General features: G+C 33.6%; 1 protein-coding gene across 2 annotated transcripts; it reads right to left on the bottom strand.

Moving 5' to 3' along the window:
* Positions 1-5,311: 5,311 nt before the first annotated feature.
* Positions 5,312-13,613, bottom strand: LOC111505977 (acylphosphatase-2). 2 transcript variants are annotated; one of them, XM_074186202.1, is made up of 5 exons: positions 13,370-13,613; positions 13,297-13,313; positions 13,131-13,240; positions 11,813-11,927; positions 5,312-5,580 (listed from the first exon to the last, which is right to left on the bottom strand). In XM_074186202.1, exons 1-4 carry the CDS (start codon positions 13,542-13,544, stop codon positions 11,813-11,815), a joined length of 417 nt encoding a protein of 138 aa, XP_074042303.1. In that variant the 5' UTR covers positions 13,545-13,613; the 3' UTR covers positions 5,312-5,580. The 2 variants fall into 2 exon arrangements, with proteins under 2 accessions (XP_074042303.1, XP_023016663.2); XM_023160895.2 differs by lacking the exon at positions 5,312-5,580 and adding an exon at positions 11,446-11,641.
* Positions 13,614-16,340: the final 2,727 nt, after the last annotated feature.

Below are 16,340 nucleotides of genomic sequence, written 5' to 3'. Positions count from 1 at the left end.
GATGATGGGCCAAACACCCCCGAAACCGGTCTATCGGTTGGTCGGACCGACCAAACGAAATTAATTTCTGCTTTTCATAGTGGGAAATAACTTGCGACGAATCTTCCAAGTCGAAGACGTTTCACAGGTGCCTGATGGTTTTACTTCAACTCTCTGCGCGGCATTAGCTGGGTTAGTTGTTGTTTTTCCGTTGGGTATCTGCCACACATACCTACAAAGTCGTAAGTCTGCATGAGAGGAAACGGGCAACCTTAAGCATGTCATAATGCACCTCTCCGGAATATTAATCATTATTCCGACTGCCACCCCGGAGTGTGCTTGAGGAGTTGTTTCCTGGCTCTGTCTGCAGGAGGCGCAGTGGACATCCCACTGAATCAACTGCAGAGATTCCATGACTAGTTGGAATTATATTTGTTTGGTCGTGACATGTTGAAATGTAAAACTGTCGTATTGTTTCCTAAATCTAATTCATCATTATTAATATATCACTTTCGCGCTTCCAATATACAATTTCTATCGAGTCGTATTCCTAACCCTTCATGCTTAATTTTAAAACCGGCAACGCTACATTTCCCCATAAACAGCGAATTACTATACATCCGACAACACCGAAACTGTCCTTGCTCTGGCGACTTATAACCTCGATACCATCTCCATCTCTCTTGGCATCGATTACGTCACACGAGTTTCTCTCGCTCTTTCAAACACACACCTTTATATGAAACATCAATTCTTCCCTAAATCTAATACATAGTTTTGTATCTTCTACAAGGAAATGACATTACAATTTCCCTAAAATTCTACGGAAATTCAGAAATGAGGTTAAATATAAAAAATTAGTCAATCTCAGTCCCGACAAAACAACCGCTATAAATATTAACAATTCGCAATTACTTCCAAGTTGGTGTCGAGGCTAAGAACAACGTCTACCACGCCGACGACCTGCGTTCAAATCTCATACCAATAAACTTTTTGAATTGATTAAAATATTAAATGTAATAGGCACTTTGAAGTAACAGTGAAGGACTTGCATATATCTGATCACTTTGCACAATTTTTAGTTATGGAAGATCACATTGTAAAAGAAAGTGGTAATAAAACAAAAAATTACTACTTCCGCAGGGATCTCTGTAAAGAAAACATCTCAAGATTTCAGGACTACTTGGGAAATGAACATTGGTCGGAAATGTATGCACTAGACTGTCCAAACTTGGCCTACAATGTTTTCTCAGAGATGCTATTGTATTATTTTGAAATTTCCTTTCCATTAAGGAGATTCACCATACAAACAAGAAAGAGCAATGATTATATCATGACACCTGAATTGCAAGAATTAAAAAAAAATGTAACTTTGTATACCTCAATTGCTAAGGAGGACGACAACTACAAAGAAATAAGTAAATATTACAGTAAACTTTACAGAGAAAAATTAGGGTTGTGCAAGAAAAGAGTATCATGAATATTCAATTCTGAATTCTGATAACAAATTTAAAACTACTTGGCAGATCATTAATCAAATTCAAAAAAAATCTAAACAAAATAGTGCAATAACTGTTAAACTTAAGGATGATGATATTGGTGAAAAAGAACTAGCTAATATGTTCAATGAGAATTTTACTAAACCGTTGATTGAAAACAGGTGCTATGATCTAAATTTCTTTGTGAGAGTGACGTCTTAGAGCTACTTCTCAACTAAAAAATTCCAATGATTCTGGTCATGATTTTATCTCTTATAACTTGCTGAAAAGTTGCCGTTTTGAACTATGTCATCCCCTGACATATTTAATAAATCTCTCTTCTGTGAATGGAATTTTTTCAGCAAATTTGAAGCTTGCAACAGTATGCCCATTATTTAAAAAAGGCGATGTGAATTACCTAGACAATTATAGAGCAATAAGCCTACTGTCAAAGTCTCTCCAAGCCATTCGAGTTGAATCTAAAACAACAGTTGACTATGTTTTACGAACAAAACAAACTATTGTCATCCTCACAGCACGGTTTCACTAACTCCAAGAGTACAGAGTCAGCCCTATGTGAATTTCAGTCGAGAATTGTTAATGCTCCCGACAGGAAAAAATGTGTCATGGGCCTTTTTATAGATTTCTGACGTGATTTTGATGTTGTGGACCATGAACTGTTACTATCTAAGCTTTATAGATCAGGTGTAAGAAAGGTACCACATGATTTGGTGAGATCTTATCTTATAGGTAGGACGCAAAAAGTGAGAATTGGTCAATGTACAGGCGATGATTTGATATCAGGGTTCTTGTTATTTGCTAATGATCTAACTACGTTCATCAGTAAAACGATACAAATATTTTGATTGTTGAAGACAACTTGGAGGCACTCCATAAAACTGCTGAGGATATATATGATAAAATCATATTGTGGGCTAAAAAGAACAATTTGAAACTCAAAATCTAAAACAAACACCATATTGCTCAGCAGACGTGGTCAAAGGGATTCGAATGTGATACTATATGAAAATTGTGAAAAATCAATTAGCCCTGTAGAAACTGTAAATATGCTAGAAATTGTTTTAGATAAAAAATTAATATGGAATCAACATATTGATACCTTATATAATAAACTGAAAAAAGGTGTTATTCTATTATATTCATATCAAATCATTGCAGCTCTAGTATACTCTTAACATTGTACCATGCTAACTTCCATTCACACCTTGGATGTGGTATTCTCAACTGGGGTATGAGTGCTTCAGTTAAAAGGATATTTCTCCTCCAGAAATATGCAGCTAAAAATTCTTACAGTTGCCAGCACCTACATACTAGAGGCTAGTGCATACGTTTTCAAAAATAAATCTAATTTTCAGTCCTCTCTTCCAAATCATAACCACAATGCTCGTTCGAAAGATCTAATCGTACCAAACGCTCATAGAACTTCTTTGTATGAAAAAAGCGTAAAGTACAGTGGGTGTAAATTATACAATATGCTTCCAATAGCTCTGAAGATTTCCCCAAATATTAATGTGTTCAAAAGTCAGTTGAAAAAATGCTACTTCAAAGGACTTGTTACACCATTCAAGAATTCACCAATCAACTAACCTGAGATCTTGAGCTTTAACACATTTGGTTAAAGTGTTTACTTTCAAAACTTGAGAAATTGTGTGTTGATTATATTTGATTGGCTTTTTTATAGTCTATAACCAGTCATTTATATGTTACTTTTATTACTTATGGATGTTTATCACTGTTTATGTTATTGTGTTGTATATAATATTATTTTGACTGACTCATAATATGGTTACATATTATTTGGACTGACTTTTATAATTGACATTTTCTTTGTTTATTGTGCATTGATTTCTGTCGACTGTACTTTTCAACCAAAGGAATAAATATTATTATTGTTATTAAGTACCACGTAACTGCTACGTGACAAAGGGTCAGAGAGGTGAGGTGGAGTCCCACGGGGACCCGAGGGGTGAAGCGGAGTTCCTACGGGACACACGCTTTTTGAATCTCTACGATACTCATTCCATTCTGCATCGATTACGTCAAACAATTCTCTCTCCCACTTTCCGAAACACATCTACCTCGAGAACGTCGTGAATTATCTTGGTTTGGAATCTTTTCGATTTTTAAATTTCATTTCTTGTTAATAATTTTTTAATTTTCATCTCGTGTTAACAGTTTAATTTTCTTTTTTTTATTTTTTGGTTATTGCTTGTATTTCATTTCATTGTTATTTCAGTTTTTTTGCTTGATATAATTGTTATTTTTCAGCTAGTCTCTTTTTTTATTTTTTACAGATTCTTTTAGGTATTTCAAATCGATTTATATCATGTTAGACAATTAAGTCCGAACTAATAAAATGCACCAAGAAACATTGTCAACTACTTTCAAACAAACAATGAAATTTAATTTCAATCTCGTCATCATCATTAATAGGTGAAGCCTCATAATCATTCAATTTTAGTCAATATTTCTCTTGAATTAATGAAAAATTCAACATGTCTCGTTTCATTGTCGTGAGTCTAGCAGGTACCTACTACTACATAAAATGATTTTTCCTTCAATTGATTCAATTCTTACGTGTAAACATTTACAGAAATATTAAGTTTTTCGAATTTGGAAATATGATGTTAAGTCCATTGGAGAATTACATATTTATTTATTGCTACTTCCAACAAAATAGTTTTACTCAAAGCCCACCCCTACTGTTCTTCAAATTTGCCTAATTTATTCAATATAACATCTACAGCATTTTCATTGTACCAAGCAGTCCAGTCCGTACCTGAATCAATAACTTTATTTGGCGTACTGAAATATTTACGATCAACAATATCCCCATCATTCAATTTTTTAATAAAATTCCCTGAAAATGTAACATTAACTTTGAGGCATGACATTTGTTTTGAAATTTTGTAAATATCACGTTTGAATAATGGAAAATCATCGCCTAGAAACTTTCTAGGATCTTTATGAGTTAAATTGATGATTACCCCCGTTGTTACTCTACTATTGAAAACATTGTTAACATTTTCCACTTTACCCTGGAGCTTCGTCGCTTCAAACCCGAGCCTATATGTTTATTATTCATTATTTTGATAATCACTCTAAAGCGTTTAAATTCCCCAATTTGTGTAATTTTTTTTTCCCCCTACCGAAAATTTAATTTTTTTCATAGCTAATACGCATTTCCTTTTATGTTTGTTAATAAATTGTATAGCTTGTTTGGCAATATAATCTGAATAAGTATCTTTGATGAGTAAGATGTATTTATCAATTATCGACTTGATTTTTGAAAAATCAATCATTTGGATTTTATTTATTGACATGACTCACCGTTACTTTGTTCACAAATGAAATTCTTGGTATGACAGTCGGTTTTGGAAGCTGCAGAGATTTGAAGCTAGTTCTGTGAAAATTGTTGAGATGCTTCTGGAAGCTGCTGAGGTTTGAAGTTCGTTCTGGAAAGGTTGCTAAGACGGTTTTGGATGTAGTTGTTGAGATGACTCTGAATTGATACTGCACACATTGATGTATTGTTCTGAAATAAATTCGATTTTCAATACAAACACACACCAGAAAACTATTTTTATCAAGAGAGGGGGAAATGTCTTTCATGAAATGAGTGAGCTACACAATTTAAAAAAAAATCAACTGTCATTCAAGTAATTTAAAATACATTCTGCTACTGAACAAAGAAAAAGTATTATATGAAAACACTACTTTATGTGCATCATATGTATTAACGAAAAAATTTTTGAGTCGAAAAAATATATAGTATACAACCACAAACTTTTTACATATATTGAACGGAGAAAAAATGGGAAAACAATAGTAACCTTAATTTCGTAAAATTTCAAATGAAAAACGACAGCATATTTTCCTGATGAAAATTCTTCCAAATGGGGGTAATACTCCTCCGTTACTCGGTGTGGTAAAAATTACACTTTCTCGCCCAAATCCAAAAACACCTCCTCGCCAAATTTGCCTTTCACGATTTTGGCTGTCAGTATTCTCTGCGGCGTCTCTACACTACAGGTTAATCTGTTATTTTGTTAATTGGTTTTCTCTCCACGACCGAACTTGAATTCAATTTTTGTAAATCCACCTGCGAGAAACCAAAAATAAAAAAAGTTTGTTTTAAATTACAAAGTATACGAACACTCTCTCAACAAACAACAACACAAGAAAAGATTCGTACTATGCGTTTTATTCAACTAGAAACCTGGTCACAAAATGAGCTGGTTACAACATTACAAATGTGTATATAGAAAAGCTATGGCATTGTTAAAGGCAAATAGATAATATACGAGAAAAACTCTTATTCAGTTTGGATTATTCTCGAGTAAAATTCATAATCACATTTCCCCGTTATGAAGCTGTAATGTAATAAAACATCAAATCAAATTATACGATACAATTATTCATTGTAAAGTATAGTATTCGAGAAAAATGGATGTCAGCAATTACCGGTTATTATATTTTATTCATAATTAAAGATTGAGTTCGTTGAAAAAGGAATATCAGCAATTGTCATTTCTTATCTTCAGGTTTATGCAGGATAAACAAAGTAGTCCAGGGTTGGGTCGAAGAATACGTAATTACCTCTAAACCGTTTTGTATTACAAATTAATTGGAAAAAAACGATAACATTCAAAAAGTATACATAAAAAACATTCAAGTAAATTAATTTGAGAAAAATTCAAACTGGAAATTTAATGATAATTCAACAACAACTCTCACCAGCTTGAATTAAATTACATTTGAATAAACTCATCATAATCAAAAACGTATAAAAAATCTTGCAATGAAAACTCATAAAGTGAGCATGAAAAAATAAATAAAAATACTTACATTCCAATAAAATCGGTGCATTTGTCACTGGTATCACTTTCAACTGATACAACTAACTCATTTCGCCACGCAGGAGGTATTTATAGGAAAATAAGTGATGGCATATTATGAAATCAAACAAAGAGCCTTTGTTTCGTCGTTTTGAGGCGTACGTATCTCCAGATGTTGATTTAGCATTGACATTGGTCAATGTCACCTTGAGTATGAATAGAAAAATAGGTGATGACACATTCGGAAATGAAACAAAGAAAATCAAAAAGTCTTTGTTTAGTCTTCTTCGATTGACGACTTGTTTATTTTGTGGAAATTCATGTTCACTGAGGATACACTACAAAAACACACTTTTGTCGATTTTCCACTATATTTCTTTATTGTTGACCGGTTTCGGCTATTATACCATTTTCAAAACTAACTGATTACATTTAAATCCAAGTAATTTATACCTATATTATTCTAGCATAAATGATTTGATATACCTGATATATCTGATATACCTGATATCCGGTACCTGCGTTTCATATACCTGTAAAATCCGTGAACATAACAAAGCTTTCAATATATTGAAAGCTTTGTTTCAACCAAAATATCAATTTTTTTATTAAATTTCATAATTATTGTACAACTCGAATCAAAATACATGCTGATATAGTAGATACTATGATAACTCTATAAACGTCAAATTTTTGTGATTTCTTTTTCTCTAGCCTTGTTGCGTGTTCTGGAACAAATTGAACAGTTTTTGTATTCAATTGACGAAGATCTCGAAATATCAACCTCAATTTATATTTGAATGGTGTATTGTTTGGAATCGCGCTTGCAAATACTGCCTACTGACCCTCATTGACTGCTGTTGAACACATCGATTTTCATTGATTACATCTATAGTCACTAGCTTTCACACATATTGCCATGAATTTCACCCACATTCGATTGAACACTTCGTCTTGAATATCTAAAGTATTCAACTGCTTCAGAACATTTTTCCTTTTCTCATGAAATTCAATATCTTTACTCAATTGTTGGACACGTCTCTAAAATTCCTCTACTTTACGTCTGTATTCTCTGAATGCCATTATATTATTAATTTTTGTTCACCAACGGCGTATGTAACATCGTTTTCCTCTCAATCTCATATTGAACGTAACTAACAAATGGTGTACAGTTATTCAAACACGAAAACGGCTACGACAATGACGACGAAACGATAACGAATAAACGCACGCAAAACGTTCTAAACGCACGCAAAACTTTCTAAACGCACGCAAAACGTTCTAAACGCACACAAAACGGTCTAAACGCACGCAAAACGTTCTAAACGCACGCAAAACGGTCTAAACGCACGCAAAACGGTCTAAACGCACGCAAAACGGTCTAAACGCACGCAAAACGGTCTAAACGCACGCAAAACGGTCTAAACGCACGCAAAACAACGTATTTTGCAATTATTTCATTGTCGAATACTTCGCTCCCCCATTGCCCCCACCTTCGAACGTTAACTCCATAACGCGTAAACCCTCGACCCTTTTGGGTGTCATCTCCTCCTTCCCCTGATGATGCTAACTTGGGCAACCCTTCCTTGAATAGTGCAAAATTTCTGTATCGTTTAAATTCGGGAACTTATGATTGCATCCCAAGGAATGGTTTGAAAACGTCGAATCATTTTTACCTAGTCTGAAGGACCTTTTATGTTTAGCATACCGTTTTGAGAAATTTCGACCACATTGTTCCACATAAACACTATCACACTCCGGACACTTAAGCTTATAAATTCCAGATTTCTCCAGCTTGTCCATTTTATTTTTGGCATTGAAAAGGTGGTGTTTTTGGGCTAATGTAATCAATCATTAGTATACGTTTGAAAATGTCCTCATAAGAAAAAACTGCAGTAACGTTAGTTACAAATAAAAGTGATAAAAAACAGAAAGTTTCAATTCTCATTTTTCAACCTGTAAATTCATTAGGATTTCCGATCTCCTTCTCTGCATGGTCTGCATTTTTCTTTAATGCAGCTGCCTGAGTGGCTGAAGAACTCGGTTTAGTTTTCAACACTGAACGAAGTGATCATAAGTCTGTTACCGAGTTAGAACCCGTTAGTACCAACAGAGATCACTTCACTCCTGCAGCAAGCCAATGCATTGAGTTGTCTTTAACAACACGGAAGACCTTGGCTCGAGTGAGCTTTCCCACCTTCGGGTTCATAAAAGATAATGGGCCTGATGTTGCCCTTCTCGGCCAGCACAGCGAAACGATATTCGTGGTGGAGTTTTCAACTTTGAGTAAGACGAATATCGTCCGAAAAGAGGAGAAAAAGCGGATCGATTATTCAAGATTTTCTCTTCAAAATCCACAGACTCTATCCATACCACTCTGTGGAGATGGTTGTTCTGATTATTTGATTCCTTAACCTCGTTAGTCCTCAGCTCGCACAAGTTTCTCAAGAAGGAGTTGTCATTCGTATGGGGGCGACAACTGATTAACGGAAAAACAGTTTTTTTTAATGATCTCCTCTCTACTCTATTGGTTGGTAATGCCGGGGCGCCCTCCAAATGTGTCGGCGCAACCTTACAGGTATAAATAATAATAATAGTGAATTGTCTTCATTCATCTGAAAAATGTATTTGAATTCAGAGAACAATACTCGAACAAGTCTCAAAAGTCGATACTTATGCGAGCTAAGGACTAACGTGTGATTTCCATTAACATTTCCATAACATCCATCCAACAAATTTGGTTTGTAAAAAAAACAAGGAATACCACAATAACTAGTGTCCGCCCGAAACTGGTTTTTATGACCGAAACCGAATTTCAGCAACGGTCGCAGTTTCGGCCGAAACCGAAACGTTCTTACAAGGATTATGTTTTGATGGAAAAACAAAGAAAACGTTATAACAACCAGTCAGTCTTAATTTGTTTATCTTTAAATCACAACGTTATGCAGTGTTCGATATTTTTACTTATTGATAATCAACATAACAAACCCTTATTTAAAAAAATATCAATTGCACCTTGAAAATACTTAAAATAAGTGAGGTATTTTTCACATATAGTCAGTGGGCATACTTGAAGACTGGCTATATATCATCTAAAAGAACAATTCGTTCAGGCCAATCTCAACTCCCTACAGTGTAGGTTAATGGACTGACACCTATCAGAAAACAACTACTCCCCTGGCTAATACCGCGAAGAGCGTTGGATTATATCCGACAGGTGTCAGTGCAGTCAGTGTTCCAATAATTGAAAATCTATTGCAGTTGTATCGCCAACAGCATATGCAGGAATAACTTCAGTGAAGAATCCTGCACTGACACCTGTCGGATATAACCCAACGCCCTTCGTGGTATTAGCCAGGGGAGTAGTTGTTTTCTGATAGGTGTCAGTCCATTAACCTACGGTGTAGGGAGTTGTGACTGGCCTGAACCAATTGTTCTTTTAGATGATTAGGTGAGGTGTTTATTTGAGTAGGTGTAGATCCTTCTTTTGAATATTATTAATGGTTTTTCAAAAATATTAAACATAAAATTACTTATTCAAGTTGTTACCTAATATCACAATAGGTAATTAACATTTATGTAATGAAAAAAGTAAATCACAAAGTAAGTCATGACATGATTAGACACGTGGATCGGCAAAATGTCTTCGTTGCTTATATGAAATTCAACGCGCCGAACATGACCGATCACATCGCGGGAACTCCCGAATGCAGTTTCGGTTTCGGTCGTAGTTTCGGCAGCTTTGCCGCCGAAACCGAAACCCGTTTTTTTGCCGAAACTCGGCCAAAACCGAAACTGAACTTTCAGTCGGACACTATTAATAATTAATAACTATGACAATAGTAAAATACATCATACTGAAATTTCTCAATAGTAGGCCCTAAATTCTCAGAAATGTTTTAGTTTCAATTCAATAATATTTAAGAGAATTTAGTGCCTACTATTATAGAATTTTAGTATAGTATAAACTATAACAATAATAAAAAATAACCATTTAATGTGAATAAATATCGTTCGATTTAAGTGATTATTTCAAGGTTTCAAGAGAAATAAATTTTACAGTTTTCATAGAAATTTTGAACTCTGGCAAAATTAGGAAAAAATGATTTTGTTCCTCGGGCGCCAATAAAAAACCAATGACTTTTATTTCACCATTAATTTTATATTTCTCCTTGAAGAATTTGGTTGGTTCATAGATTTCTTTTTTATCTGTGTCAACTTCGGCAGGTTCGGTTATATTATATATATATATATATATATATATATATATATATATATATATATATATATATATATATATATATATATATATTATTAATGATTCTGTTAATATTTCATTTTTCAACTCCGATATCTGGAAATTTGAATATTTTGGTATACAGAACATAAGAAAAAACCATTCCTAATTTGATTTACAATATAAAATTGTGTAAAATGAATGAATTTTACAGTAGAAACTTCAAATTGGTGTCAAAACTGAGAATATTACCTTCGACCCAGGTTTGTATAGATATATCACTTTGATATACTGAGTGCCAGCAAGTGCAAGCAAGAACAAGAGAGTTCTTTTTGATTGAATGCAAACGTTAACTGTTTTGTCTTCCTTTTTCTTTGAAGAGCAAAGGATGGTATATAAAAGTATGTGTTTCATGACATATTTTATTGATGATGCGAGTTTATTATATGATGTATTGATCTTTGAAATTTTGATCTTTTGTTCTTTGTATCGAAAATTGTGTGGAAAATTTATTACATAGTTTTATTTTGCATGTAATTTTTTACAATTGCTCCATATTGCGAAACTTAAGGAAATTTAATATCAAATGTATACCTACTAGAAAAATTCACACCTTATTAGACCTCATCCTAATTTATTCGAGAACATAGGCATAGGCAGGCATATAAAAAGCACAGTAAAATATGTTTTCTTCATGCATTCCCTAAAAAATGTATCAAGATATTTTTGCTGTTTGCAAAAGTCGACTGTTCAAGTTGGTTCTTGGACAGAAAGTGCTCAAGATTCATAAAATTAAAGTATTTTTTACAGTTTTTCTGTTGAAATTGCCTATTTGTTCTAGCGCTTCACCAGCCTATACTTAATTTACTACCTAATTGATTTTTATGATCTCTTTGACTTCTTCACCTAAATATTCATCTCCCCTTTTTCGAATACATAAGATAGTTTATACAGAATTCGACATGAAAAATTGAACCCAAATGATGGTTTTCTCCATTAACTGCCGATACAAAATTTTATTCCACACTTCAATTGAAACTGCGCCATTTTTAAGGGGAGGGGGGTGCAACCAGGATATCTCGCATCATCTGAAAAATAATATAGGGCTCCCTGATAATAGTTTAGTTATACATATGGGATTTAACTAATGAAAAAGGCAGATTTCGATTACCACATTCATATTACATGAAAACTAATATAGCACATATACAGTTTGACTAGATATCAATTTATAAATACTGAAAATGAATTGAATATACCTATCTCTTTATTTTGAAGGAGTCATAGGTATGCTGATTTATATCTTTCTCATTAGTGAAAACGGCTTTGTCGATTCTAGAAGAGGGGCTTCCAGTTTTTTGAAGCCATGTCTTCCTGAAAATATTAAAAAATATATGAAAAAAAAAAGATTTTATGGAGATTAACATTCAGAAACAACATTATTTAACCTCCAATAAAAACTATTCGAAAAAATAAAGAAAGAAGTATGGATAATCAACATATTATCATAGATTTTGTTGTTATTCGTTTTTTTAAGTATTCTGTAATATTGAAACTGATGTGGACAGTTGCAATGTTTTCGAATTGAAAATGCAAGTGAATACAAAGAAACATTTATTTATTTCCGAACCTTACCAAATATCTTGTAAGTTAAATAATCTATACCATACTTAATTACCCCCCGATTTTAAAAAAATACTGACTGAATTTGAGTGCAAAAAAATAATTTCAACTTGCAATATAAAATTGAATTCAATATACAAGTGCACCTTTCTAGCTTGGCCTCAATAGTATAACACTCAAGCACTCAGTCCAGGTAATTTCACAATTGTGAAATGATGAGCACTTCATTAAATTTTATGCAGAAGTTATTATGTCTCTCGCAAAAATAAGTGTATTTGATGCCTAATTTTTTATTGATTAGTTATACAACATTTAATAGATTATCATATGGAATTTTAATTGTATGTTTGTATGTTTTTATGACTGACAATATTTGTAAATGTAAGACCTTTCTCCTGCTTTTATTGACTCCTAAATATCATATGTGATTTTACAGGATGAATAAATTATTGTATTCTATAATGGATACCTTTACTGCGGACATGCAACTAATAAAAAAAGATAGCTTGTCATATTTTATTTGAGGCACTAGATAATGGGAGACCAGCAATTCATAGAGAATATGATAAATATTCAACAGAGGACCTATAAAAATCTGGTACTGGAACAAGTTTGTTGGAATCGATATCATGGCATGAGCCATGAAACTGCTGTTCCTTCCGGAGACTTGGAAGAAATTACTCTCAAGCAATAGCACAAAAAAAACTCAAACTCTTGACAGAAAATTCATTATTAATTATTGTTAGGGTCAGTATACATTTAAGGAATTTTCGGTTTACCATCTCGGTTGTACAGTGATTCACTCACATTTTTTTCTAAGCACTTCAAAGGCCAAGCTAGAATGGTCTTACCTTGTAAGATAGATGTAATAGATTTAAGACCAAGATTTTGTTTATTTAATATTTGGGTTTCATTTTATAGAGGTAAAGGTATATATTTTAGCAAAATACCTACATCTGATTGACTCTCGACGGCATCCCTTCGATAACCCCTTTAACAGTGTCTTGTCTGGTGTTCATGCACCATCCTTTCAGTCCCAGACGCTTTGCCTCTTGTTCAGTATACTAAAAGAATACAATGATAGGAATTCAATTGTGAAGAAAGAATCAAAGCAACTTACTTTTCGAAAAAACACCCCTGAAAGAGAAGATGAATTTTAATTTAAAATTATTGCTGCTAGATTATCAACAAACCTTGTACTCTTCCGAAAACTTCAAATTCTACGGAAATTATCTTTTCTTCTGAACTCATTCCAAGTTGTGATGTGGAAATCGCTAAATAGAAAGTGATAAATAATAACGCCCAAATAGTTGAGCGTTTCAAATCAAAACATTCAAAACAAAAATGAACAGATTTTGACAATGACATAATTTTTTTTTCTAATGGTGTTTTCCATTGATAAACCGAGTGGTGCCATAACTTTGTGAATTAGCAATAAGAATACTCATTGTAAATTAAAAATATTCTACGGAACTGTACACAAACTGGCAACGTAGCTTGACCGAGCTAAGTGATAGAGGCCAGACTAGAACGACGGGACAGAGATGGGACTATTCTGGAAAAGAGAAGATGTGAGGAGGTGACGGTTATACGGGAAACTTCTAGGAGGCGGATTTACCATATCATATTATAAGCTTCTAATAAGTTAGTCGTTTAGTTCAGTAAAACTATTATAAAAATAAGTTTAGTGGCAAAGGTTGTACCAGCTGTTGTTATTGGACGGACCCAGGATAGGTATTGTAACACTATTTATCAACCTGTAAAGTACAAGTGTCCGATTAACGTTAGTGTTATGACGGCTAAAAAGCAGAAATTAGACGTTCGGCGCTTTAAAAGTCCTGGACAAGTAATTTTGATTTTGTACAGCAAAGAGATCGAGCCATATATGTACATTATGTGGGAAAAGCGTAGTATTCCAGACATCTAGTGTTCAACGACAATTTCAAACAAGACATGAATCAGGGTTTGAGGATAATTTTGATAGAACGGAGACAATCTGAAGAGCAGTTGCTCAGTATAAAAAGCAGGCAACATTCTTACAAAAATTAGTCAAGGAAAGATCAAGCAACCGAATGATCTTTGGCAGAAAAGGAAAGACCTTTCACTGATAGAAAATTTATGAAGCAGACATTTCTGAGTGGGGATGTATTTTTTGATGATTTTCCTAATAAAAATGCAATACTGGCCCGCATCAAAGATATACCAACATCAGCTCTGACTATTGACAGACGAATTACTGAAATGACAGAAAATGTAGGGAAACAACAAATCGACGCCATTGAACTGAATATCGTATTTCGTATTCCATTGGATGCAAGTGTCGACGTTAATGACATTTCCCGGTTAGCAATCGTTGCGCGTAAGATGTCTAAAGTTGCGCGGTACTTTGACAATAACCGTATGTATGAAGAACTGATATGTTTGTTTCTATTGGAAGGAATGACAAGAGGCGAAGATATAGTATCAGAATTTGTTGAACATTTTCAGAAACGGGGACTAGACTCAACTAAGATTTTTTTGCGTAACTACAGATGGAGCATTGGTCGAGCATTATTGAAATTTCATTGCATCATTCATCAAGGAAATTTTTGGCGGAGATCTCGAGCGGAAGCTCAAAATCCGTGATGGATACAGTAGTTAAAGTTGTCAATTACTTTGCTAGTCATCCGTCATTAACTCACGGTCAACTTCAAGTCATTTTCACAAGAAATGGAGAGTGCATATTCAGATATTCCATTATATTGCAATATACGTTAGTTTAGCCGTTGTGAAGTGCTTTCTAGATTTGTGGAATGTTTGGCAAAAATTAGGCCATTTTTTGCTGCAAAAAATCAAGCTCAAGTCCAGATAATAAAGAATGGATTCGTGAGTTATTGTTCCTCACTTTATATTATACATAATCTCGGCGAACTAAACCTTAAGTTGCAAGGATCGTTGTTCTAGATTTTTATGATTGCTGGAAGTTTTTCAAAATGAAAATATATGTATATATCCACGATATTACCGCCCATACATATAAATAATTTCCAAATCTTAAAACATGTTATACAACCCCAATAATTGGGATAATGCTGCATTCAATAAGGAAACGTTAAACTACGTGACTTCACTGAAAGAAGAATTCCTAGAAAGAGATCAAGTAATATTGTAATATTGAAACGATCACACTAAAAACGTTTCATGTGCTATGTTTCTTTTTTGAATAAAATTTTTAGAAATATTGTTGATAATTTTTTTCCTCATTACTTCTTACAATTTTTGCATGAAAATTATACAGTTTTATATAGTGGCACTTTGGCTTTGTTCAAAATTGCACATGGGCACCTCTTTGTTAAACGGTTGCCGACCCCTGATATAGAAAATTGTAAATATTTTGAAAACGACCACCTCCAGCGTTGTTGAGAAGGTGTATCTTCTTTACTTGGTAAAGGGGTGGAAATTAGGTTTTTTTCAATTTGATATGAATAATGGCAGCGTACGCAGCGTCCTCTAGGTGTTAGATGAAAATTAATACGAAATTATTATTTCTCACGTCAAAAAAAAACCCAATTACCAAATAACTTATTTTGTCTCAGGAATACATCACTTGAATATTTTAACGTACTTATGTTACATCCTGTATACATATATTTCTTATTGTTTTTCTGGGTATATTACTACCAACACGTTAAGATCTCTTTTGACACAAACTAAACCCGAAAAAACAGTTGAAGTTGAACATATTTTGATATAATTACACTCTCCTTCATATCGAAAGGGTTAGAGTCGTCAATATGTCCTTTGTCAATTTGGTTACACTATGAAAAGAGTTAATATAGCTCAAAATAGTGTATTCTACCAATTGGTCCGCTGTGAAGTTTCTATTTTCTTTTCTCAAACAACGAAAATGTTCGATTAGGAGAGAACGAAAATGTTCTACTGGGGAGAATTGAGTTTTCATTCTTTGTCATGGCGAAATGAATCTGATTTAGGTGAAGAGAGCAGAAATTTTTCAAATATTGATTTTTAAACTCCGTACCGCTGTCACTTGTGATTTTTGGGTGTAACCCATGATGAGTTACAAAATTCAAAAAAACTTCAACTAGTGATACTCCTGTAACCGACTTTAAAGGGTATGCTGAACCTTATCGGGAGAAAGCACCAATTATGGTCAGTTAAATATGG

This window comes from Leptinotarsa decemlineata, unplaced genomic scaffold, assembly GCF_025532065.1.
Source record: "Leptinotarsa decemlineata unplaced genomic scaffold, Ldec_3_MD MMD2_tig00078422_RagTag_RagTag, whole genome shotgun sequence".
NCBI classification, from domain to species: Eukaryota; Metazoa; Arthropoda; class Insecta; order Coleoptera; family Chrysomelidae; genus Leptinotarsa; species Leptinotarsa decemlineata.
The sequence above is the reverse complement of the archived record's forward strand: the minus strand, read 5'-3'. Positions and strand labels throughout refer to the sequence as shown.